General features: G+C 48.5%; 1 protein-coding gene across 3 annotated transcripts in view; it reads left to right on the top strand.

Annotated features, from left to right (window-relative positions):
• Positions 1-26,668, top strand: part of LOC144829209 (aromatic-L-amino-acid decarboxylase-like) — a 799,768-nt gene that overhangs the window by 683,129 nt on the left and 89,971 nt on the right. For all 3 annotated transcript variants that reach the window (XM_078688118.1, XM_078688116.1, XM_078688117.1), the window contains exon 10: positions 7,213-7,289. In XM_078688118.1, the coding sequence (XP_078544244.1) occupies positions 7,213-7,289 (77 nt within the window). The remainder of the gene's footprint in view (positions 1-7,212; positions 7,290-26,668) is intronic.

Raw genomic sequence — 26,668 nt, 5'->3', positions numbered from 1 at the left:
ATCTTTGTTTCAATGACCACTGGACAACTGCCAAGAAATTGGGAAATAGAATACATTTGTAATTGATGTAGCATCCATCTTCTTTTACCAATTCTAAATAAAGATCTAATTATTGCTCCACTTTAAATTTAGAGGGAGAAAGCAGAGATAATCGCCACAAAAGAAAGGAAAAATATTCAATAGATTTCCGGATTCCCATCACTCACCAACCTTGTGACACGCTTCATCATCTGTGTCTCTTCATTATAGTCACACTAGTGACCCTAAGGGCTACAACTCTATCATAGTGATGGGGAGCTCAAGGATGTTTTAATATAGCTATTAAACTCCTACCAGATAAGAGTAGTTGAGTGTATGGGAACTAAGTGCAGTGCATAGGTGATATGTGAGGTTAAAATTGAGTTGCGACAGACCCCATAGTTTATTATCTCTCGCAATTCAAATAAAAAACAGTGCAAAAAGACAGTTTTACCAATTAGCTGTCTAAGATTATAAAGTGGTCAACATGTTTTGGCACGCTCAGACATCGTTCTGTCTAGTGCCTTCCTCTGGACCCACCCAATATTTGCTACTGCAACAGTGTCAAAACAAAATTAAATGTAAAAAGGAGTTTAGTACATTAAAAATGGTTGACAACGATACAACCAAGTCACCTCTTATATGGAGTGTACATTCCTTCCTATGCAATCACCATGTATCTGACGGCGTCTAGACATTGTAAGGAAGCTACCTCACCTCACCTGCAACAGCTCAGGAAAAAAGGATACAACTACTCTCTCCGTGGGTACCTCAAGACGGTCAGCCAATTCTTGAGGTACCGACGGAGAGAGCGATGCCTCCTTTTTCCCTGAGCTGTTGCCAGGTGCGTGCTCAACATTTGGTAAGTAAGTGTACCTGAGTGAATTGATAAAATGAGCATAGCAGTAGTCAAATGAGCATTCCATACATAAAATAGCATAAGGAGACTTTGGGAGTCATTTAAAAGGTGGTTGATCTTGGACATCAAAAAGAAAAACTGCAAATGCTGATCCTCCAACCCTGCAGTTCTTTTGACCTATTTAGAGGTAGGGGAATCGCTTAATTTCAGGTGACGGAATTTAGGCTAGCTCAACAGTCAGAACCCTGGACCCGGCAGTCTGTTCTCAACAGGTCCAAGGTCACAGTGGTTTTTGCCTCGCCCTATTCACTGGATTTTACTGCCTAGGACCAATAGGCATGACGGCCCCATGCAGAGTAAACAATTAATGATCCTGATGTGAAAGGCCATTGTAGTTTTTTTCAGAAAAAAAGTCTTGCTGTGGGAGCATGTTCCAAAAAAAACCTCAAAAAGATTATGAGCAGCTGAAAAACATGGCGCCTGCACAACATTCTGTTGTGCCTTCAAAGCATCCACTACACCAGTGAATACACTGAAGTCATAGAGCTCCCCGCCAGGCAGGTGGGGATCTTTAAGTATGCCAAGTGATCCTCTAGTGAGTTGCTGTCATAGTGTAAGTGGGGCCCTTTATTACATCAATAGTACATTATATGAAGTTTGATGATGAGTTAAACGACAAAAGTAGCGTCTCCAACAGAAGTCTGTCATCTTAAATAAAGTGTCCTTGTATCAATCTTTCTACCTGCTGACTAGGGTAGCGTGAGTCCTATGGTGTGTGTTTTGTGTATACTTTCTATTGCTCGATTCAAATTGGGGCATGTTTTAATCTTGTTTTAACCTTGTTTTTAACTCGGGCTTACTGTGTTTGTATTTTAAATTTCTAAACGGTAATTTGCTCATTTGCACAAACATCTTTTGCACTTACTGTTTATTATTGCCACTATCTCCTGTGCTCGAGCGCTAATGCGGTGCCTGGAACGTTTTTCCCGACCCGCTCGAAGATTAGCGCTCTAGTTATCAGGGCTGACTCGGCTCTCTGGCTCCCCCCCTCCACTTCCGGTTTCCCATTTAAACCGGAATGCTGCGACTGCGCCAATGGTAGCGTGAGTCCTATGGTGTGTGTTTGGTGTATACTTTCTATTGCTCGATTCAAATTGGGGCATGTTTTAATCTTCTTTTTACCTTGTTTTTAACTCGGGCTTACTGGGTTTGTATTTTAAATTTCTAAACAGTAATTTGCTCATTTGCACAAACATCTTTTGCACTTACTGTTTATTATTGCCACTATCTCCTGTGCTCGAGCGCTAATGCAGTGTCTGGGACGTTTTTCCCGACTCGCTCGAAGATTATCGCTCTACTTATCAGGGCTGACTCGGCCCTCTGTCTCCCCCCCTCCACTTCCGGTTTCCCATTTAAACCGGAATGCTGCGACCACACCGATGGTAGCGTGAGTCCTATGGTGTGTGTTTCGTGTATACTTTCTATTGCTCCATTCAAATTGGGGCATGTTTTAATCTTGCTTTAACCTTGTTTTTAACTCGGGCTTACTGGGTTTGTATTTTAAATTTCTAAACGGTAATTTGCTCATTTGCACAAACATCTTTTGCACTTACTGTTTTATATTGCCACTATCTCCTGTACTCGACCCGCTCGAAGATTAGCTGACTCGGCTCTCTGGCTCCCCCCGTCGACTTCTGGTTTTCCATTTTAAAGGCAAGGCCGTCTGTGCCCGTCCTTGCCAAGACCGCGACAGGCGCAGGCCATGTGGGAAAAAACTCCCCTCACCTGATCTATCAGGCGAATGTACTTAGAGAGCTTAATGACGACATTAAGTGCAAGTGCCTTCTCCCTATGACGAATATATGGGGCCCTATCTCCTGCAGAACCTGTGGATGGGCTATGCCCTGGCCGGTATCTGAAAGGCAGATCCATACTTCCCTTTCTCAATGTAGCATTAAAGGAGGGCTTATAAACGCTTAATCCGTGTGCAAACATAGCCAAGGTATTAAGGACCTGATTTTGAAGCATCATATCGACTTTCTTTTTATAACTGAGACTTGGCTCAAATAATGGAGTGCCCCTGACCTGTCTGTTGCCCTGCCACATGATTATGTCATATTTAGAGTGGACAGGCTGAAAGACAGGGGAGATGGGGTAGCTATAATAATTAAAAAGTCTTGGATGTGTCATACGTTTAGCCTTGATCATATTAAAGGGGCTGAAAGCATTGGATTTTCCATTTCCTCCACGCCTCTTTGTCTTTCACAGGAGGACTGATATATCGTCCCCCGGGCAACGCCTCTGGATTTATGGAATCCCTGGGCGAATTCTTAGGTCAGCAGCTACTTCGTTACCCTCATTTTACTCTTCTGGGAGACTTCAACTTGCATCTTGAATCAAAGACTGATCCTCAAGTTGAAAATGTTCTACACACCCGTGAAATTTTTGGACTTTCTCAAAAAATAGTACACGCTACACATTTAGCCGGTCATACTTTGGACGTCATATGTTCCAACTTCCCAGCACTAGTAGATTATCCTCCTATACCCCAAATATGGTCTGATCATTGCTCCATACCTTTTAGCATAAATGCCTACCGCTCACCTAAAGTTGGAAAAAAATAATAACCCGCCAACCTATTACCATCTCACAAAATTGGACAGCTACTGCTAAGAGTACCAGACTTAAGCAATCAGCCCAGGCACAAGCCCCCATCATGACCGGATATGTTGAGCAAGATTCCAAAAACGTTCATACCTGGATACAGTCTGCAACATACCATCTGGTACTGCCAAAGCGCCTTAGGAAAAATGATAAACCTAAGAAGATAAGCGCCCCATGGTACTCACAGGCTCTTTTTGAAATTCATCTCCAATGTAGAAAAAGCGCACGGAAATGGAGAAAGGATTATGACCCTTCAACAAAAGATATTTTTATAAGAAAAGGAATGAATATTTTGCATATATAAAAACAGCCAAGAAAAATTACTACACTAAAATGATTTCTGAGGCCCAACAAAAACAAAAAAACGTGTTCGCTATAGTGAAATCCTTCACCCATCCTAAAGTGCTTCAAACAGAAATTCCCCCCTCTCAGGGGCTCTGCGACCAGATCGCGGATTACTTTGAGGAGAAAATAAGCCTCATTCAGAAGGACTTTCCTCAAATAACCTTGGCTAATCTTAAGGAATCTAAAGACACCTTGGCCATGACTTATGAACCCCTTAGGAGGTTTAGGCCTGCCACTCTTGCCCTTACAAGGGATGCCATTATATCCTGTAAATCGGGATCACCTTCAGATGCCTGTCCTCCGTTTATTCTCCATCAAATCGTGGACATAGTAAATCCTTGCATCAACAGAATAGTTAATGATTCATTGAGTTCAGGCATTGTACCCAGAGATTGGAAAAAAGCCATAGTCAAACCTTTAATGAAAAAATCAAATAAAAATCAGACCAAGCTCTCCAATTTACGTCCCATTTCACTCTTACCAATACTCGGTAAGATAACTGAAGCCATGGTTCATCAAGAACTTTCTAATTTCGTGGAAACTCATAACATCCTTCATCATCAACAATCTGGCTTCCGGCCTAAGCACTCCACGGAAACTGCTCTCATGGAATTAACTGATTCCATCAAATTCATTCAAGATGAGGGAAAGAACGCTGTCTTGATATTGCTTGACTTATCGGCGGCGTTCGATACCATCTCCCATAACATACTAATTGATAGATTGAAAGGAAATGGTATAACGGATAGAGCTCTCGATTGGATCGGGTCTTTCCTCTCGGAGAGAACCTAAATTATATCATTAGGATCTTTTTCCTCAAAGGAGAAACAAATTACTGCAGGAGTCCCTCAGGGCTCTATTTTGAGTCCCCTTCTTTTTAATATATATATATATGGCGACCCTCATTACCCTAATTGAATAACATGGTATATCCGTTACTTCATATGCAGATGACACGAAATTGATTGTTTCCCTGGAAAAAAATTCAACTAGAGCTGAACAAAATTTCCAAATATGCATGACATGGATTTTCCAGTGGATGGAAAATAACCATCTAAAATGTAATTCAAGCAAAACGGAAATCCTGCCTATTGGAAAAACTAGTGAGTTCTGCCCCAGCAAATGGTGGCCTGACGGCACCACTTCACCTCCTGTCTCGGTGGAGTCGTCACGGAATCTGGGTATTCTCTATGACTCCTCTCTATCTTTTGACCTCCATGTAAGAAATATGGCAGGCTGTGGCTTTAGTATCATAAAATCTTTAAAGAAATGTTTTGATTTCCTCCCTATCGAAGCCAGAAAGTCTGTTGCAGTCTCTCTTGTACTTTCTCGCCTCGACTATTGCAACGGGCTGATGGCAGGGGTAAAGAAAACAAACCCTATAGAAGTTAGAGAGCGTCCAGCATGTGGAAGCGCGGCTGGTGCTTAAACTTCCTAGGAAAGCTTCAGCATCTGCAGCTCTTAGAACTCTGCATTGGCTCCCGATCCATAAAAGAATTCTTTTTAAGATTTTACTGACCATTTTTAGAGCTCTAAATAACATCGGACCAAGGTATCTAATAAATATGTTTATCCGCTACAATCCCACCAGAGCTTTGAGGTCAGCAGGGCACAATTTCGCTAACATCCCGAAATTTCTTCTCAAAAGGAAAGGAGGCAAAACACTAGGGGCCAGATGTAGGTAATTTTAAATTACCACCTCTTAAATACCGATTCATACCGAATCGGTATTTAAGAGGTCGTAAAATAGAGAAGGGAGATGTAGGTATTTCAGGTTTGGTAAATACCGAATCGTTAAGATTCGGTATTTACCGAATCTGTAAATACCGAATCGGTATTGACCATTGATTCCTATGGGCCTTGAAGCCCATAGGAATCAATGGGCAATACCGATTCTGTAATTACAAAATCGGTAAATACCGAATTTTGCAAGGGTGCAGGGGGTGTCACTTTGACATCCTCTGGCACCCCAAAAATAGGCATGTGCGCCATGTGGCACACAGACATGCCCTAAGGGCATGTCTGTCTGTCACATGGCTAGGTGTGTATGCACACATGTGCATGCACACCTGAATTCGGTATTTTAACACCCAATTGGATTGGGTGTTAAAATACCGAATCTGAAAGGCCTGCGGCACTCAAAGATGTGCTACCTACATATGCTTTTACAGACTCGGTATTTTTACCGAGTCTGTATTTACCGATTCGGTAATTTTACCGAATCTGTAAATACAGATTCGGTAAAATACCGATTCTGTAAAGCATGCTCCTACATCTCAAAATCCAATTACCGGTCGGTAACAGCCGAATTCGGCCGTTACCGACCGGTAATTGGCCACCTACATCTGGCCCTAGGTGTTTTGGCCTCTAAGGCCAGGAATTTGATGCCAAATGATCTTAAAATGCAGACCACGGAGGCCGTTTTCAGAAAGGGGCTTAAAACTTGGCTATACAACTTGACAGACACCTATGTACTGACCATCATCTAGTGCCTCCTCACAATGCTTCTCTACCTTTTCACAGGGCCAGGATGCTCCTTTCGGAGCGACAGTATCGCGCTCTACAAATACTATATTACATTACATTACATTACTTGGTTGTATCGTTGTCAACCATTTCTAATATACTTGTAACTCCTTTTTACATTTAATTTTGTTTTGACACTGTTGCAGTAGCAAATATTGGGTGGCTCCTGAGGAAGGCACTAGACAGAACGGTGTCTGAGCGTGTCGAAACATGTTGACCACTTTATAATCTTAGACAGCTATTTGGTAAAACTGTCTTTTTGCACTGTTTTTAATTTGAATTGCAAGAGATAATAATAAGCAATGGGGTCTGTCACAACTCAATTTTAACTTCTCTAATCACCTACGCACTGCACATAGTTCCCATAAATTCAACTACTCTCATCTGGTAGGAGTTTAAATAGCTATATTAAAACATTCTAGGGCTCCCAATCACTATGATAGGGTTATAGCCCTTAGAGTCACTAGTGTGACTATGAAGAGGAGACCCAGATGATGAAGCATGTCACCAGGTTGGTGAGTGATGGGAATCCGGAAACATATTGAATATTTTTCCTTTCTTTTGCGGCGATTATCTCATTGTTGTTTTTTCTTCAGATTTTACAGTACACAGAACATTGTTGTAGACCCTTGAATTCTCAAGGCATGTGAGGAAAGGCACAATAGCCTTAGTTTTCATCATCCCTTTAGGTGAAATAATAGCTTTAGCATACACTAGTTGATCCGGTTATTAGGTACCTTTTTATATGTTGTGCTTCAAAATTGATTAATTATTAATACATTTGTGGTCTTGCATTTCAGGGTAAAGGAGAGAACTGATTTAACAGAGGCCTTCAAACTTAATCCAGTCTACCTCCAACATAATCACCAAGACTCCGGTAATTATTTACATTTTGTGATATGGTGCCAGTTCTTCAGGATACAATCCATTTTTGTTTTTATTATTTGTCAAGCCCAAGTAATGACATAAAAGTTTAAAGGCGCTAGAAATGGAAAACAAACACAATACATTCCATACAACCAAAACATACGAAACCTTACCAGCAGAAACTTTGTACATCAAATAAAAAGAACATAGAACCTGGATATCCATCCCAGAGTCATTGAATAAAAGAAGACACCAACTTAAATATCGAAAACGTTATGAGATACTTCTCACCATATAAATCATCATGTATTTAGAAACTTGAAAAACTGCAATATATTGAAGATGTTTCAGAAAACCCTCCTATAAAAGCGTACATACAACTATGAAGTATTTGCCACCCAGACACTCAAGGGTATTATGTGACATTTTCAAACGTTTGTTTAAATTGTCCGAACTCTGCCAGGTAAGAGGGGGTGGGCCCACAATCATTTTCCACATCATACCTTGGGAGGAATTCTCTCTTCTGAGTTTTGCTTTGTTGTTCCTCTGCAAAATATAAAAAGAATTTCACAGAGATATTGAGGTAAATATTGGGAACAGTTTAGCGGCCTGCACAGCATTTCTCTGAATTGTTGCTAAGAAATAAATATGGCTTGAACAGGTGAATGTGCCAGCGCCATCACAGCATTGACAACAGGTTTTAAGGTGTGACCACTGTCAAAGATTACACGCAGATTCCTAAATGAATTCACAGTTGTGGGTGCTTTGCTAAAATTGACCTGTCACTATAATCAATCGGAGTACTTGTAGAGCGTGCTACTTACCCGTGAGGGTCTCAAGGCTGCTGTTAAGGTAGGCTGGTCCATCGTTGCGGAGCGCTTTGTGTGCGAGGGTGAGGAGCTTGAAGGGGATCCTCTTGTTGACGGGGAGCCAGTGTAGGTCTCTCAGGTGGGGGGTGATGTGGCTGCGGCAGGGGACGTTGACGATTAGTCGGGCGGTGGCGTTTTGGATGCATTGTAGTCGTTGTAGGTGTTTGGCTGGGATTCCTGCGTTGCCGCAGTCCAGTCTGCTGCTGACGATGGCCCGTGTCACCGTTCTTCTTGTTTCAGTCGGGATCCACTTGAAGATCCTGCGAAGCATGCGGAGGGTGTTTTAGCAGGAGGAGGAGACGGCGTTGACCTGCGTAGCCATGGATAGGGAGGTTGCGTGCATGGTCGGTGGGTGTTGGTGCTGTTCCCAGTGTGGTTGGCCACCAGGAGTCATCCCAGGCTGAGGGGGTGGGTCCGAGGATGAGTACCTCCATCTTGTCCAAGTTCAGCTTCAGACGGTTGCTCCTCATCCAGTTGGCGACGGCCTTCATTACCTCGTGGAGGTTGGTTTTGGTGGTGTGTGGGTCCTTGGTGAGGGAGAGGATGAGCTGGGTGTCGTCAGCGTAGGTGATGATGTTGAGGTCGTGCTGGCGGGCCACTTGTGTGAGGGGGGCCATGTAGATGTTGAACAGCGTCGGGCTGTGGGATGAGCCCTGGGGGACGCCGCAGATGATGTCGGTGGCTTCGGATTCGAATGGTGGGAGGTGGACGCTCTGGGTTCTGCCCGAGAGGAAGGACGTGGTCCAGTAAAGGGCCCTCTCTTGGATTCCGGCTTCTAGGAGGCGTGTCTTTAGAGTGCAATGGCAGACCATGTCAAAGACGGCCGACAGGTCCAGGAGGATGAGGGCTGATGTTTCGCCGTTGTCTAGTTGGCGCCTGATGTCATCTGTGACGGCGATGAGGGCTGTCTCGGTGCTGTGGTTTTGTCTGAATCCGGACTGAGTCCAAGATGTTGTTGTCTTCCAGGTGGCGGGCCAATTGCCTGTTGACAATTTTCTCGATGACCTTTGCCGAGAACGGGAGCAGGGAGATGGGCCAGAAGTTCTTGAGGTCCTTGGGGTCCGCATTGAGCTTCTTGAGGAGGGCGTGTTTCCAGCTTTCCGGGAATGTTGCTGTTTTGAAGGAGATGTTGATGACCTTCCGTTTTTGGGGTGCGATGGCTGCGTCTGCTTTGTTGAATGCATGGTGTTGGCACGGGTCTGACGGAGATCCTGAGTGGATAGAGTTCATGACCTTGCGTGTCTCGTCGTCGTTGACATTGGACCAGGAGGTCAGGCGGATGGCACTGGTGGTGTTCGCAGGGGAGGTGGAGTCTGGTGTAGTCGGGGCAGTTGTGGTGTTGAAGCTGTCGTGGATGTCAGCGATCTTGCGGTGGAAGAAGATGGCTAGAGAGTCGCACAGTTCTTGTGAGGGCGGGATGTGGTTGGCGTTTGCACTGGGGTTGGAGAGTTCCTTTACGATGCTGAAGAGCTCTTTGCTGTCATGTGCGTTGTTATCCAAGCGGTCTTTGAAGGAGGATCTCTTGGCGAATCTGATGAGGTGGTGATGTCTGCGGGTGGCGTCCTTGTGGGCTGCGTGGTTGTCCAGTGTGCGTTCGTGGAGCCATATTTTCTCCAGTTTCCAGCATGCGCGTTTGGAGGTCTGAAGGTTGTTGGTGAACCAGGTGGCTTTCTTGCTGGCGTGGCTGTTGGAGGGTTTCTTGAGTGGGGCGAGGGTGTTGGTGCAGTCGTCGATCCACTGTCTGAGATTGTGGGCTGTGGCGTGCGGGTTGGTGGGGTCGGTGGGTGGGTTCTGGTCAAGGGTGGTGATCAGCCGGTCTTTGGTGACTTTGCTCCAGCAGCGGCAAGGCAACTGTTGGGTGCGGGGGGTGTGGTTGGTTTCTTAAAGGTGAAATGAATGCAGCGGTGGTCGGTACAGTGGAGTTCGGTGGTGTGGTCGAAGGCGACGTGGGTGCCTGTGGAGAAGTCGGGGTCCAGCGAGTGGCCGGCAGTGTGGGTGGGTGCGGTGACGAGTTGTTTGAGGCCGAGGTTGGTGAGGTTGTCGATCAGGCTGGCGGAGTTGGCATCGTTGTTGTTCTCGAGGTGGAAGTTCAGGTCCCTGAGGAGGATGTAGTCCGTGGAGGCGAGTGCGTGGGTGCTGGCGTGGTCGGAGATGGAGACGCTGAACTGAGCCCGGGGCCTGGGGGGTCTGTAGATGAGTGTTTCTCTGAGGGTGGTGTTGGGATCGGTGTGGATGCGGAAGTGCAGGTGTTTGGCGGTGTGGAGGGTGTCATCTGTGTGGGTGGTGACCTTGAGGGTGGACTTGTGGATGATGGCTATTCCTCCTCCGGTTCCGTTGGCTCGATCCCTGCGGGTGATCTTGCATCCGTCTGGGATGGCTATGGCGATGTCGGGTGCCAAGGAGTCGTTCCACAAGGTCTCGATCAGGAAGGTCACGTCCAGGGTGGAGGTGTCGAGCAGATTCCAGAGCTTGACAGCGTGTTTGCGTGTGGAGCGGATGTTGAGCAGTATGCAGCGGAGGTGGTTGGGTCCAGTCCTTGGAGGTTTGGTGATTCTGTCGCAGGTGAAGCTGCAGGTGCGGCAGGAGAAAGGTCCGTGGGTCAGTTTTGGGGTGGCCTGCAAGCAGGTGTGGTTTCGGCCGGCATTGAGTGCGTGGAGGCTGCTGGCGTCGTAGTGGAGTGTGGTGTCGTGGCGTTTGCGGGGTCCAGGTGTTCTAGCGCTGGACGTGGTCCAGGCGCGGACGGGCAGCTGCCGCTATTTGAAGGGGAGCTGGGAGGGAGGAGCAGCTGGGAGGCAGGAGGCGGGAAGCAGCGGATGGCGAATGGGCATGGGGGCGGGGCCACAGGGGCCCCAATAGGAGAGGGCTTGGTCAGCTCTATTCAAGAACGCAGCGTCTGCTTTATCACCATTCTGCTCATGACAATTTAGTCCCCTGTATCCTGTTCTGGTGAAGCCAGCATTCTCAGCGGTTTCATCAGATCCCAAAGGAGAGCGAGCAGGAATGGGGCATTGCCAAGACATCGATGTCACTGTAGGCCATGGTCCTCGATCACTTGGGCGAGAAGGAACACATAGGGAAGAACAAAGAAAGGGGAATGGAATATCCTTGAGCTAATCCAAAGGACAGAATCAAACAGAAAAAATTACCCAAACAACCCTTTTGAGCCATGCCTGTAAGGAAAGTGTGCATCTGGTCCAAAACCTGCCTCTCAATTTCTTTAGCATAGACCATGCATCAAAGGAGGTTTTTATGGCCAAATGATAGACTAGGCATATTTTGGCATGTTTCCCCTGTGTTTTTGCTGTCTGCCCTCCCGGTTTTGACCCTGTTCTTGCTGGTTTCTGTGCGCTTTTTGCACTGCTGATCAGCGGTAAAGCGCTGGTGATCCTGTGGTAAATTATGTTAGGATTGGATGTGCGACTCACGTGTCAGCCCCCAGTAATGGGCACTGCGAGTGCCGGGGCTTGTGAGTCGGCTGCTGCTCGTGGGCCTGCAGTACGGATTAACCCACCCACGTAAGTAGCCCGAAAAAGGTATAAGTGAATGAAGTTTGGTATACCTGAACTCATCGTCTAAGGACGCAGCCTTTAGCAAGGGTGCCCTTTTTATTCTGAGTTCATAAAGGACCGTTTTAGAAAGTGGGTATTATTCTGCTTGGTCCTCCCGTGTGCCTTTGCTGGAATGTGGATTGCCTGTCTGGTTTTTGGGACGACAGGTGGCTGGGGAGCGGCGTGGCTCCTGATAGTCTAGGTAGGTCAGGAAAGGGCTTACCAGACCTGGATTGTGATGGGGGAAGAGGGAGGGAATCTCCTTGCACCTCAAAGGGCCTGGTCTGCCTCTGACAAAGCCGTCTCCACCTCCTGCCAGAAATTCACGCCAGAGACGGTCCAACTGGTTCTGGCCGGACACAGACACCTTCTGCCTGAAAGATCAAAGGATTTTTGGATACAAATGCTGGGTCCCGGACCCCTGAATTTTAGAACTCATCTGGATCAAGAAGACTGCCAAGAAGAAGCACCGTAGAAGCTGCAAAAGGTTCGAATGCCTTGCTTGGTGCTTTGCTGGACTGACCTGAAGTGGCTGCTTCTGTCTTGGGCAGTGAAAAGTCTGGACTGGACTTTTAGCAAACCGAAGTGGTGAGACTCTCCAAGAGCTTGAAGTAGAGCTTGCCCCCTGTTCATTGAGTCTCAGGAATGCCAAAGACTTCAGGGTCTTCGACCCAGAGCACTGGGGACTGTGTGTTTTGTGCTGCACCATGAAGACCGCCCCTAGGTGACGTCTACGACGACTCTGCCAAACCCGTGTCCTGAAGGCATCGCAGAGGGCACCACGCAATGCCGCAACGCTATCCTGGTCTCACCGACGACAACTGCTGATGCTGCCACCGAGCCGCTGCCCGCACCACAACCTGTGGGCACCGCACTCTGCATCGCCTTGCTACATGACAACTCCGTAGCCTTCCTGACACCACCACTTCCTGCTGAAATCGACGCCGCTGCCTGCACCATGGTTCCGGGGCACCGCTCGTGAGTTAACACGACGCACCACCCTCATTCCACACCGCAGCCTTGGCCCACCGACGCCGGCGCCATCGACTCCAGCTCGTCAGCCAACAATAGTACTTCAGCAATGACAACGCCGCTGCCTGCACCGTGACCTGCTAGCACCCTGATGAGCACTGCCTCCATCTCGCACCACAACACTGTTCTCACCGACGACTCCATCTGACGCCAACACCGAGCAGCTGCTCGCACCGCGACCTGGGGACTCATCACGCCGCACCACTGCACTTCACACCGCAGCACTCGACGCCTCGATCCCATCAGAAATGAGCTCGACCTGCAACGCAAGTGACTTTAAGGGCCCCATCGCCCTGCATCTCTGAAAGGTACTGTTTGCGGGTCTTCCCGACACCGTAGTTGGCCTGCGACCCCACGGTCAACCAGAACTGTTTTGGAATTTGTTGTTCACATGACCACGATAGCCCCAGACGGAGCTATCGACCTTAAGGAACTATTTTTGAAAAGCATATTTTCATAAGTGAAGATTTTGAAGTATAGTATTGTGGACTCTTTTTATCATATTTGGTCTTGTCTTAAGTATATACAAATTGGATATTTTTCTAAACTGGTGTGGTGTCATTTTGTAGTGCATACACTGTATTACTGTTGGTTATGTGCAAATGCTTTACACACTGCCTCTAAGATAAGCCTGACTGCTCGTGCCAGGCTACCAAGGGGGTGAGCAGGGGTTATTGTAGAAGTGTAACTCCCTTATCCTGACTAGAGTGGTGATTTCTGCCTCGCTATGAAGCAATACTCAGCTAGCAAGAAATTCCATTTCTAACACCAAAGGTATTGAAAGCTGCTAACAAACCGATCCAGCCGAATCAAAGCAGCTCTCTCAATGCTGTAAAATGGGCAAACCCCAAATCAAATTAAAAGGTGGTTGATTACTTTTCTAAGTAATGCTGGAGTTGAGCAGTGGCTTCAATACCCAACATTTTTTAAAAATAGAAGAGAGTCTTTCTTTGTCTGTGGTGCATAAATTTCACTGGAAAAAGAAAAGGGGAACATCAATAGCTGGTTTAAGAAAATTGGGTTTATTGCCCGCCTTAGAAAAAGCAATAGAAAAAGCAACTTGATCCTGGCTGAAACCTCAACATTTTAGTTAAATAAAGTCATAGGAAATACATCCAAATGGAATTGGAAGATTACGTACCCTTTTTACGCTATGTCATGCTATGGATCACTTGAATAGCACATATTCACTCTATCAGTAAATCTTCTCTCTATTGTAAGGGAGGTGTTAGATTTGGGGGTCTCTGGTTGGCACAGGTAGGTACTTGTGACAAGCAGGGACCCTCTCCTCTAGTCAGTACAAGGGGGATTACACCCTAAAGTAACCCCTGCTCACCCTCAAGGTAGCATGGCGAGAGCAGTCAAGGTTTTACTTCAGAGGCGTTGTAGGTTAAGCATTTTTGACCACATACAGTAACCCAGTGACAATACTACAAATGGACACCACACAGGTTTTATATAAAAAATTAGTAGACTTTATATAGAGTTACCACAACACCATAAATGACAAAAATACACTCTATGATTACTTTAAGATGGTAGATTTAAGCTTAGTTCAGTTCAGTTCTTAGATGCGGCATTCTGCGTCAATGTACCTTAAGTTGCGTTGCGCTTCCGCGACAGGCAATGTCGCAGCAATGGGAATTGCGGCAAAGTTCAGGTGCAAAGAAATAAAGACGTGAAGATCTTCCAGATGCGGCACGCTTCTCGGAGATGCGAGAAACTCTCGGTTCGATGCGTGGACTGCAGCGGTGACACCCTTACAATGCGACGGCAGCAGTTCCAGCAGCTACGCTCTTTTCAACGGTGCGTGAAGCTTCCGCATGATGCGACAACTACAGTGGCGACATCCAAGATGCGACGGCAGCAGCTCCGATGGCAGCGCGCTTCTCGGGGACACGAGGTGCTCTTGGTTGATGCGGTGCAGTGCGACAGTTCGAGCGTCGACACCCTCCTTTGGAGTTGCGACGGCAGGCACAGCGACGGAGACACGCTCCAACCTCGTTGCGAGATTCTTCTCCTGATGCGGTGCAGTGCGACAGCTCCAGCGGCGACACCCTCCTTCTTCGGAGTTGCGACGGCAGCAGCAGCGACGGCGACATGCTTCCTCTTCGTTGCTGCACGCTTCTCTCCGATGTGCTGCAGTGCGACAGTTCCAGCGATGACACCCTCCTTTCTCTGGAGTTGCAACGCCAGGCACAGCGACGCCGACATGCTTCTTCTCGTTGAGTCACACTTCCAGCTCCTTGCGACACACAGTTCCTCAGAAGGCCCAAAACAGCAGCAGGCACTTCCACAAGAACTCTGCGGAGCTGGGGGGAGAAGTCTGTAGTCCCTGAGATTGTCCCTGAGACTTCACCAGGAGGCAAGCTCTTTTCCAAGCCCTTGGAGATTTTTCACAAGTTGAAAGCAAAGTACACAAAGTTCCTTTCTCCTTCCTTTGGCAGTAAGGCAACCACTGCAGGCCAATCCCCCAAGCTGCACTTCAGCTTGGGAATAGTCTCTCCTCAGTTTCTTCAGGTTCCTCTCCTCAGTAAAGGTTTCTTCTTGTAGTCCAAAGTAATCTAATTTCCTGGGAGAAGGGTCCCAATATTTATATCTCAAAACCATTTGTTCTCTGAGGGGAGAGGGGCCTTTGCCCTAGTCCAAACCAGTTCTGAAGCACTCTGTTGACCCTCCCATCTACATGCAGATCTCTCTATTCACCACTGGGTGACTGTCTCCTGGATTTTCCCAGCCCTGTCACTCTCAAAACCAGACATAGGAATACACAACCTAGCAGAGGCAGATTTGAATGGTTAGACAAGCAAATACCTACTTTCTAAAAGTGGCATTTGCAAACACAGAATATTAAAATAAACTTTACTAAAAGACGTATTTTATTATTCTGAGTCCAGGCATACTATACTCGAATTTCTACCATGTTCTCCGAGCCTGTTAGGATTATAAAATGTAACAATTCTAACAGCCCATTCTGGCCTACGGAGAACAGGTAGACTTGCAATAGTGAAAAACGAAAATGGCTGTAATTCACTATTAGGACATGCCACACACATCAGGGCTTGTCCTACCTTATACTTACAATGCACCCTGCCCTTGGGCCGCCCATAGGGGTGACGGATATGAAGAAAAGGGAAGGTTTAGGGACTGGGAAGTGGGTTCACTTGCCCAGTCAGCATGACAGTACCAGACTGCACTCAGGCTCTGCAATGGCAGACCTTAGACACTTTTTACAAGGCTGCTTCTGTGGGTGGCACAACCAGTGCTGCAGACCCACCAGCAGCATGTGGATTACACGCCCTGGCATACTCAATGCACTAGACTAGGGTCTGAGAAGTAAACCAAATAGCCAAACATGGAATCACTAATCCATACATCAATTTACAATAGGGAGCACTTGCACTGTGGCACTGAATAGCAGTGGCACAGTGCCCAAAGCATCTAACACCTGCAAAAATATAGGAGGCAACAGTAAAAATGGAAGGGAGACCCACGCTAATGGTGCCAGGTCTAACACGTGTCCCCTCCAGCTGAAAAGTGGGGAGAACTACCCTAACTCCTGGGAGTTCTCTTCACTAAGGTGGAAGAATCTGGACAGACCATCAGAGTTGGCGTGTTCTGTACCAGGGCGGTGTTCCACCATAAAGTCTATACCCTGTAGGGAAATGGATCACCTCAACAATCTGAGGGGCCTGTGGTCTGTCTTAACCGGGAAGTGAGTCCCAAACAGGTATGGTCTCAGCTTCTTCAGTGCCCAGACCACAGCAAATGCCTCACGCTCAATAGCACTCCACCTCTGCTCCCGTGGAAGTAACCTTCTACTGATAAAGGCTACAGGTTGATCTAGGCCCTCCTCATTCATCTGTGACAGAACAGCCCCCACACCATGCTCTAAAGCGTCTCTCTGGGCAATGAACTCACTTGAAAAGTTGGGTGCCAGGAGCACGGAACTGGAAATGCCCATCTGGTGTGGAAAATGCTGACCTCTCCTTTGCCCCATCAGTCAAGGAGATCTGCCAGTACTAAGTATGGGTGGAAAATTCGTTCCGCTCGCGGAATTTGCAGATTTTCTGCAATTTTGCGATCCGCGAATCTCGCGAAATTGCAGAAAACTCAGCGAAATCGCGAGCGGAACAGATTTTGCAAAACTGAAGTACATGAAGCACTTACAGGGTTACAGCAGGTGCCCAAGTTGAAGCTAATTTCTTTGTAACAATTTACAAAATGGTTACAACCAGGCTGTAACCTTGTAAGTGCTTCCTGAGCGGCCCCTCCAGAGTTCGTTGCCTACTTGCAACTATTCTCTGACCCTGCTCTGACCCTCAAATGAGGGTCAGAGAATATTTGCAAGTAGGCAACGAACTCTGGAGGGGCCGCTCAGGAAGCACTTACATGCTCCTGTCACAAAAATTAAACCACAACAGGAAGCACTTACGGATAAGGAAGCAGGTGCTGGACTTGAAGCTCAAATTCAGTAACACATTAACCAGACCCAAATTAATTTGTCTCGGTTGAGGCTGGGCAGGTGTGCTTTCTCCCCATAATTTACAGTGGTGAACCAAAGGGTGCTGTCATGAACCAGAGGGTGACAGTGGTGAACCAGAGGGTGGCAGTGGAGAACCAGAGGGTGGCAGTGGTGAACCAGAGGGTGCTGTGATGAACCAGAGGGTGGCAGTGGTGATTGAAATGATTACGCACTTGTATAGCGCACAACTACCCGTAGGCATCTCGGCGCCTGTACGAATACCGCCGAGGAACCCTTCTTGGCCTTTCCTGGGCACCCCCAAGGTGAAATCAGGCATCCTCAGCATTGTTGGGGCCGTTGTAGAGATTAAGCAAGCTATTGCCCAGAGGTGCAGAGTGGGACTCATGATTAGAATAGGCACCGAGGCGAGAATTATCAGGTCAGAGGAAATTGAGCCCGAGACCCGCCGAGGCAGGAATTGAACCCTGGTCCCGGCCAGACTACTGCATCAGGGTCTGCCGCTCTAACCATTGAGCCACACTTCTCTACAGTGAACCAGAGGGTGGCAGTGGTGAACCAGAGGGTGGCACTGGTGAACCAGAGGGTGGCAGTGGTGAACCAGAGGGTGGCAGTGATGAACCAGAGGGTGGCAGTGGTGAACCAGAGGGTGGCAGTGATGAACCAGAGGGTGGCAGTGGTGAACCAGAGGGTGGCAGTGATAAACCAGTGGGTGACAGTGGTGAACCAGAGGGTGGCAGTGGTGAACCAGAGGGTGCTGTGATCAACCAGAGGATGGTAGTGATGAACCATAGGCTGGCAGTGGTGAAACAGAGGGTGACAGTGCTGAACCAGAGGGTGGCAGTGGTGAACCAGAGGGTGCTGTGATGAACCAGAGGGTGGGAGTGATGAACCAGAGGGTGGCAGTGGTGAACCAGAGGGTGACAGTGGTGAACCAGAGGGTGGCAGTGGTGAACCAGAGGGTGGCAGTGATGAACCAGATGGTGGCAGTGGTGAACCAGAGGGTGGCAGTGGTGAACCAGATGGTGCTGTTATGAACCAGAGGGTGGCAGTTATGAACCAGAGAGTGCTGTGATGAACCACAAGGTGCAGTGGTGAGCCAGAGGGTGGCAGTGATGAACCAGAGGGTGGCAGTGGTGAACCAGAGGGTGACAGTGGTGAACCAGAGGGTGACAGTGGTGAACCAGAGGGTGGCAGTGGTGAACCATAGGGTGGCAGTGATGAACCAGAGGGTGACAGTGGTGAACCAGAGGGTGGCAGTGATGAACCAGAAGGTGGCAGTGGTGAACCAGTGGGTGACAGTGGTGAACCAGAGGGTGGCAGTGGTGAACCAGAGGGTGCTGTGATGAACCAGAGGGTGCTGTGATGAACCAGAGGGTGGCAGTGATAAACTAGAGGGTGGCAGTGATGAACCAGAGGGTGGCAGTGGTGAACCAGTGGGTGACAGTGGGCAACCAGAGGGTGGCAGTGGTGAACCAGAGGGTGCTTTGATGAACCAGAGGGTGCTGTGATGAACCAGAGTGTGGCAGTGATGCACCAGAGGGTGGCAGTGGTGAACCAGAGGGTGGCAGTGGTGAACCAGAGGGTGGCAGTGGTGAACCAGAGGGTGGCAGTGGTGAACCAGAGGGTGCTGTGATGAACCAGAGGGTGCTGTGATGAACCAGAGGGTGCTGTGATGAACCAGAGGGTGCTGTGATGAACCAGAGGGTGGCAGTGGTGAACCAGAGGGTGACAGTGATGAACCAGAGGGTGCTGTGATGAACCGGCGGGTGACAGTGATGAACCAGAGGGTGGCGCTGCTAAACTGCCCAGGAGCCCTGTGGGTGTGAGCCCCCGCGCTGCTGAGCTGCCCAGGGGTTGTGAGCTCCCACGCTACTGAACTGCCCCGGGGCCCAGTGGGTGTGAGCCCCCGCGCTGCTGAACTGCCTCGGAGCCCTCTCAGTGTGAAAATCATTTGTGCTCAATTGCCTGGGAGCCCTTTTGGTGTGAGCACACATTGTGCTAAGTGCCCCCCTGTCCCCAGTACTTAAATACCCGTACCGCACAGCACCATTATGCTCTTGCACCATGAAGTCTGGTGCCTGGATGCTCCTGACCTGTGTAGGTGGTACCACCGTCCGGTGCAGTCAAAATGTAAAGTCATAACTTGCTACACAGCACCAATAAACACGTGTCCCCCCTGGCACCGTTATGCGCATGTACCAGGCGTGCAGCACCCGCATGCCACTCCACCCTACTGCCCAGCGCAAGCATATGCCTGTACGGGGCAGTTAAGTAAGAGATGGGACATTGTCCAGCAGCAGCAGCTGCATGCGTCTGAACCCACTGAGCAGGATCAAAATGGCTTTGTACCAAAATGCACAGCAGAGCTATGTTGGACATATGAAGGATTCGGGGGTCCTGTCCCAAACGTATTTTTGCATCCATGAGTTTCCCGAGCGCCATCCCGGTGTAGCTCCTGTGACCAGGAGGCTGCTTTCTCCTCCTCTGCTGCTCCGCTAGGTCTTTGACCCTTTATAAACAAGATGCATGTGAACTCGCATAGAAGACCCGCCCGTTTGGCCCCATCCACCACACACTAGCGGTACGAAACGTCTTCCCGCCCATCCCCACTATAATGGCAAGCTCACTCAAGGGACCTCGGCTCCTTTTGGCGCGCTGGCAAAGTTACAGGCACACGTGGTCACATATTTGTGCAAATGGCAATAAAATCCATGAGTTTGCGGGTAAATTTGCGAACTCGCTGATTTTTTTGCCATTTCGCGTGAATTCGCGGAGCGCGAATTCGCAAATTTTGAATGAGCTCTGGGGATGGGGTGCGCGTCAGTCTTTGTGACTGAATCGAGCCCTCTGTAGTCTACACAGAACCGGAGTTCGGGTGTGGCACCCGGTGCTGCAGCCTTCAGGACCAAGACCACTGGGCTGGCCCAAGGACTGCTGGAGGACTTAATCACCCCAAGCGCAAGCATCTTCGAGACCTCCTCTTTGATGCAAGGTCTCACCCTGTCAGTTACCCTGTAAGACTTTTGCTTTACAGGTAATCTGTCTCCTGTGTCCACATCAAGCACGCACCAATCTGTGACACCAGGAACCAGGGAGAACAGATCAGAAAACTGTCCCACCAACTGGCGGCAGTCATTCTGTTGCTCAGGGGTCAGGGTGGAAGAGAGGTTAACACCATCCACTGACCCTTCTCGCTCTGAGACTGACAGGAGTTCAGGAAGAGGCTCAATCTCCTCCTCCATACCAGCATCTGTTGCTAAGAGCATGCCCACTTCAGACCTCTCTAAGTGGGGCTTAAGGCGGTTGACATGTAGGACCCCAAAGGGTTCCTAGGAGACCGCAAGTCCACCAAGTAGATAACAGGACTCTTGTGCTCCACAACCTCAAAAGGTCTGGTCCACTTATCTTGGAGCGCACAGGGCTCCACGAGTGTCATGACCCACACCTTCTGTCCAGGTTGAAGCTCTACCAGAGTGGCATTCTGGTCATACCAGCACTTCATCTCTTCCTGGCTGGCCTCCATATTCGCCTGAGCGAGTTCATTGAAGCACCTGGTCTGGTTCCTAAAGGCCAGCATGTAGCTATATACATCCTGGGAAGGTTTCCTGGGAGATTGCTCCCAGCCTTCTTTGACCAGACTCAGAGGTCCTCTGACTGGGTGTCCATAGAGCAACTCAGAGGGACTGAACCCTAGAGATTTCTGTGGCACCTCACGGTATGCAAAGAGTAGGCATGGCAAGAGGACGTCCCACTTACGCCTCATGGGTTCCTCAAGACCCATAATCATGCCCTTCAGTGTCCGGTTGAACCTTTCAACCAACCCATTTCCTTGGGGGTGGTAAGGAGTGGTGAACTTGTAAGTTGCACCGCACTCCTGCCACAGGGACTTCATATACTTAGAAATTAAGTTGGTTCCCCGGTCAGACACTACCTCGCGAGGGAATCCCACTCGGGAGAAAATTCCCATCAGTGCTCGTACCACCACGGGGGCCGTCACTATCCTCAGAGGTATGGCCTCCGGGTACCGGGTGGCATGGTCCACCAAGACCAGGATTAACCTGTTGCCCATGGCTGTCTTGGGGTCCAGTGACCGCACAATGTCAATCCCCACCCGCTCAAACGCTGGAGAGGAGCCTTGTGCTTCTTCCCACTCTTTCAACTTGCCTTGCAAGTCTGACAAGTCCTGCAATGAGTATCAGAACTCTTGCACATTTAGGGCCAATGAAAGTAGGTGACAAGCCTCTCAAAGTTCTTGTCCTGCCCCAAAGCTAAAGGTACATCATGAGCCAGCCCCAGTAGGAAGGTTCTAAATTTCTGGGGTACCACCAGCACACGGGCTGACCCAGGTTCAGCAACCTTAGGCTCACTATACAGGAGACCATTCTCCCAGTAAATCAAGTGTGACCCTGACTGATCACCTGCTGCCTGGCTTACAGCCTGTTGCCGCAAACCCACAAGAGAAGGGCATTCTTTCTGCTCCTTGCAGAATTATTCCCTGGAGGGACCTTCTTCTTGCTGCCAATGGGTCAGCTCAGGCAGTTCTCCCAGTTCAGCTATCTGCTCCCCGGTAGGCTCCAGGGCATCCCCCCTCAGGGTCTACCTCCTCCTGGGCCGTGGGAACTTCGGGGGCTGGTTTCCCGCGCCCCTCACCACTTCTCTCTAAGGCAGGATCCTGGGCCTCCCTCTCAGGCTCCAGGTCCTCTTGAGAACCCCTACTGGCTGACATTGACCGGGTGGTCACGCACGCCCAGTCAGGCAATCCAACCATCTTTAAGTGAGTACTCTTCTCCACCTTTTGCCAAGGGGAGCTCTCCAAATCATTTCCCAACAAACAGTTAACAGGCATGGCGGGCCTCACAGCTACCTGAAGAGTACCAGAGACCACCCCACTCAAAGGGAACCTGAGCCATTGGACAATGACTCTCTGTGTTGTCGGCGGTAACAACTCGGCAAAATGCATGAGGGCAATCTGCTCTTGAGTCACCAGGTGACACCTGACAGCTGTCACACTGGCTCCTGTGTCTCTAAGAGCCTCCACCTTTTGGCCATTGACGGTCACTCGCTGCCCATATTTCTTAGTGTTTCTGGGTAGCTGAGTTTCTGAGACAGTCTCACAGTCTCCTAAAGAGACAAGGGTCATCTGTGCGGGACCCCACCCACCTTGGACTTTCATCTCCTTCCTCAAGGCTACACTAGCCATCTGCCGGGGCAGAGCACCAGTGGGTGCTTGTTTACCAAACAGGTGGCGCCTGGTATCATTCGCCTTATGACCCAGGTCAACACACTTGTAACATTTCAGGGGCCCCTGGGGAACAGGACTACCTGTCGGGGACCCTTGCTTTCTCTCAGGGGGAGGCAGGGAACCTTTCACGGGGTTCCCTTGGGGACTACTTTGGGGCCCTTTACGGAACTCCTTCTGGTTACCCTTGTCTCCCCGACTCTTCTGCTGGGGACCCTGCCGACCTTTGGCTGAGTCTCCCATGTGACCCTTGTGGACCCAGGTACTGACCCAGCGGTCCGCCTCCTCAGCAATCTTCCTAGGGTTAGTCAGCTTGCTATCTATCAGATGCTGGCGCAGCTCTAGAAAACAATTATCAGACAAGTGCTCCCATGCAATCACATCAAAGAGATCTTAAAGCCTTGCTGCCCTTTACCCAACGATCCAAAGCTCTGCAAAAAGAAAGTGACATATTCAACCCAAGTACTGTTTTCTAACTTTTTGCATTTCATGAACCTCTGCCTATAGAGCTCAGGTGTCAAACCATATCTAGACATCAATGCATCTTTCATGTGGCTGTATGAATTGTGGACTTCAGAAGGCAAGTCTAACAATGTATCCTGCCCCTCACTAAGGAACCTTCCCCACAACCCCGCTCCCCAATCTCTCTCAGGGACCCGGTGGGAAGACCTGGCTACCGCTTAGGCTCTGAACCACTGACCTATGTCATCATTTTTGTAAAACTCTTTCACCACATCCTTGGGAATATACACTCTACTTTCTGTACGTACCGATGACATGCTGCCTCCAGAGGTAGTAATTTCTAAGCTCTTAGCTTTTAACTCCAACTCCCTCAAAACTTTCTCATGCTTAAATTGCATTTTCTTTTCTTCCAGGGCTAACTTCCTGGTTTGCATTTCAAATTCTAACTGCCCATTTAACTTCAGATTGGTCAGCTCCATCTCATGCCTTGTATTTCTCTCTCTGTCCTCCAACTCCTCTGGAGACAGACTTTTGTTAGAAGCATTGCTACCTGCAGGGGAAGGTGGTTTCCTTCCTCCTAAGCCCAATGGCCCTTCAAGTTGTTCTTCTGCATCCTCATCCTCCTCAATCACAGGAGTCTTCCTTGCTTCTACCCAGGCCCTCAGCGCCTTGTAGAATTCTTCCTTTACTTTAAATCCAGAAGTGGAAACATTGAATTTCTTGCAAAGGTACTTCATCTGCTTTACTGTGTAGCATTCCAGCGCCTCTTCTTCCCATTCACAATTATTAGAGGCTATGGATTCTGCTCTCTCCACTGAATTAGGCATCTTTCAAAAATAGAACAAAAATCCCAAAAGGAATCTACCAAAAAGTATGTGGTATCGTTATGGTCTGCACTCACTAAGTAGTGTTCACCAGTCACTGTACATGAGTCACAAATGCAAATCCGGTATCCTTCTGTTGCCTCCAATGTTAGATTTGGGGGTCTCTGGTTGTCTCTGGTGTGACAAGCAGGGACCCTCTCCTCTAGTCAGGACAAGGGGGATTTCACCCTAAAATAACCCCTGCTCACCCTCAAGGTAGCGTGGTGAGAGCAGCCAAGGTTTTACTTCAGCAGTGTTGTAAGTTAAGCATTTGTGACCACATACACTAACCCAGTGACAATACTACAAATGGACACCACACAGGTTTGATATAAAAAGTAAGTAGACTTTATATAGAGTTACCACAAGACCATAAATGACAAAAAGACACACTATGATTACTTTAAGATGGTAGATTTAAGCTTAGTTCAGTTCAGTTCTTAGATGCGACACTCTGCGTCAATGTACCTTAAGTTGCGTTGCGCTTCCATGACAGGCAATGTCGCAGCGATGGAAAATGCGGCAAAGTTCAGGTGCAAAGAAATAAAGACGTGAAGATCTTCCAGATGCGGCACGCTTCTCGGGGATGCGAGAAACTCTCGGTTCGAGGCGTGGGCTGCAGCGGTGACACCCTTACAATGCGACGGCAACAGCTCCAGCGGCAACGCTCTTCTCCACGATGCGTGAAGCTTCCGTACGATGCGACAACTACAGCGGTGACATCCAAGATGCGACGGCAGCAGCTCCGATGGCGGCGCGCTTCTCGGGGATGTGAGGTGCTCTTGATCGATGCGGTGCAGTGCGACAGCTCCAGCGGCGACACCCTCATTCTTCGGAGTTGCGACGACAGCAGAAGCGACGGCGTCACGCTTCCTCTTCGTTGCGGCGCGCTTGTCTCCGATACGGTGCAGTGCGACAGTTCCAGCGGCGACACCCTCCTTTGTCCGGAGTTGCGACGGCAGGCACAGCGACGACGACATGCTTCTTCTCGTTGAGTCGCGTTTCCAGCTCTTTGCGACACACAGTCCCTCAGAAGGCCCAAAACAGCAGCAGACACTTCCACAAGAACTCTGGGGAGCTGGGGGGTGAAGTATGTTGTCCCTGAGACTTCAGCAGCAGGCAACTCTTTTCCAAACCCTTGGAGATCCTTCACAAGTTGAAAGCAAAGTACACAAAGTTCCTTTCCCCTTCTTTTGGCAGTAAGGCAACCACCAATCTCCCAAGCAGCACTTCAGCTTGGAATGGTCTCTCCTCAGTTTCTTCAGGTTCCTCTCCTCAGTAAAGGTTTCTTCTTGTAGTCCAAAGTGATCTAATTTCCTGGGAGCAGGGTCCCAATATTTATACCCCAAAATCCTTTGTTCTCTGAGGGGAGAGGGGCCTTTGCCCTAGTCCAAACCAGTTCTGAAGTACACTGTTTACCAGACTTCTCCTTTCCTTTCACAGTGAAGGGCAGAAACAGGAGGTGGAGCCAGCATTGTGGAAGGCAAGTACAGTCCTGGAGCACTCTGTTGACAGGACCCCTTCTCATCTTTCTGTGTGCAGGCAGAGACATCAGCCGCTCCCCAGGGGGTGGAGCCAGCATTGTGGAAGGCAGGCACAGCCCTATTCAGAGTTCAGGTGCACTCCTCCCACCCATCTAGATGCAGATCTCTTTATTCAACGCTGGGTGTCTCCTGGAATTCCCCAGCCCTGTCACTCTCAAAACCAGACATAGGAATACACAACCTAGCAGAGGCAGGTTTGAATGGTTAGACAAGCATTTACCTACTTTCTAAAAGTGGTATTTGCAAACACAGAATATTAAAATAAACTTTACTAAAAGATGTATATTATTATATTAGTCCAGGCATGTTAAACTCGAATTTCTACCATGTTCTGTGAGCCTGTTAGGATTATAAAATGTAACAATTCTAACAGCCCATTCTGGCCTATGAAGAACAGGTAGCCTTGCAATAGTGAAAAACGAAAATGGCTGTAATTCACTATTAGGACATGCCACACACATCAGGGCTTGTCCTATCTTATACTTACAATGCACCCTGCCCTTGAGCCAACCATAGGGGTGGCTGATATGGAGAAAAGGGAAGGTTTAGGGACTGGGAAGTGGGTGCACTTGCCCAGTCAGCATGACAGTACCAGACTGCACTCAGGCTCTGCAATGGCAGACCTTAGACACATTTTACAAGGCTGCTTCTGTGGTTGGCACAACCAGTGCTGCAGGCCCACCAGTAGCATTTGGATTACACGCCCTGGCACACTCAATGCACTAGACTAGGGTCTGACAAGTAAACCAAATACCCAAACATGGAATCACTAATCCATACATCAGTTTACAATAGGGAGCACTTGTACTGTGGCACTGAATAACAGTGGCACAGTGCCCAAAGCATCTAACACCAGCAAAAATACATGAGGCAACAGTAAAAATGGAAGGGAGACCCACGCCAATGGTGCCATGTTTAACAGGAGGCAAGTGTAGCAATTATCACACTAGACAGTAGGGAAGGAAACAATATAAGGTAGGTCTGGGGTCAAAAAGTATGCTCTTTAGTGTTCAGTCCAGGATGTAAAAAAGGTGGATTTCATTAAAGGAAATAGGATGTGCGCGGAAGTATGAGTGCTAAGGCAGAGAAGAGCAGCTGTGAATCTTGGCCTTCCTGATATGAAGTCTTTTTTAGTTTAATTGAATAGGAGTGTATGAACCTATGAGACTAGTTGGAATGCAGGAAGGGATAAGATTTTGCATAGGTGAACAGTATGTTGGGCAGAGAACCTCTAAGGATGTTCTGATATGAACAGTAAAACTATTTAATGGTGGAAACTAATTTTGGGGGATAGATAACTTAATACTATCGGTCTTATTATGCAAAATATGAAGGAGGATTCCATA

The sequence above is a fragment of the Lissotriton helveticus genome, chromosome 4_1 (assembly GCF_964261635.1).
Source record: "Lissotriton helveticus chromosome 4_1, aLisHel1.1, whole genome shotgun sequence".
NCBI classification, from domain to species: Eukaryota; Metazoa; Chordata; class Amphibia; order Caudata; family Salamandridae; genus Lissotriton; species Lissotriton helveticus.
Note: the sequence above shows the minus strand (reverse complement) of the source record. Positions and strands in the feature narration are given on the sequence as shown.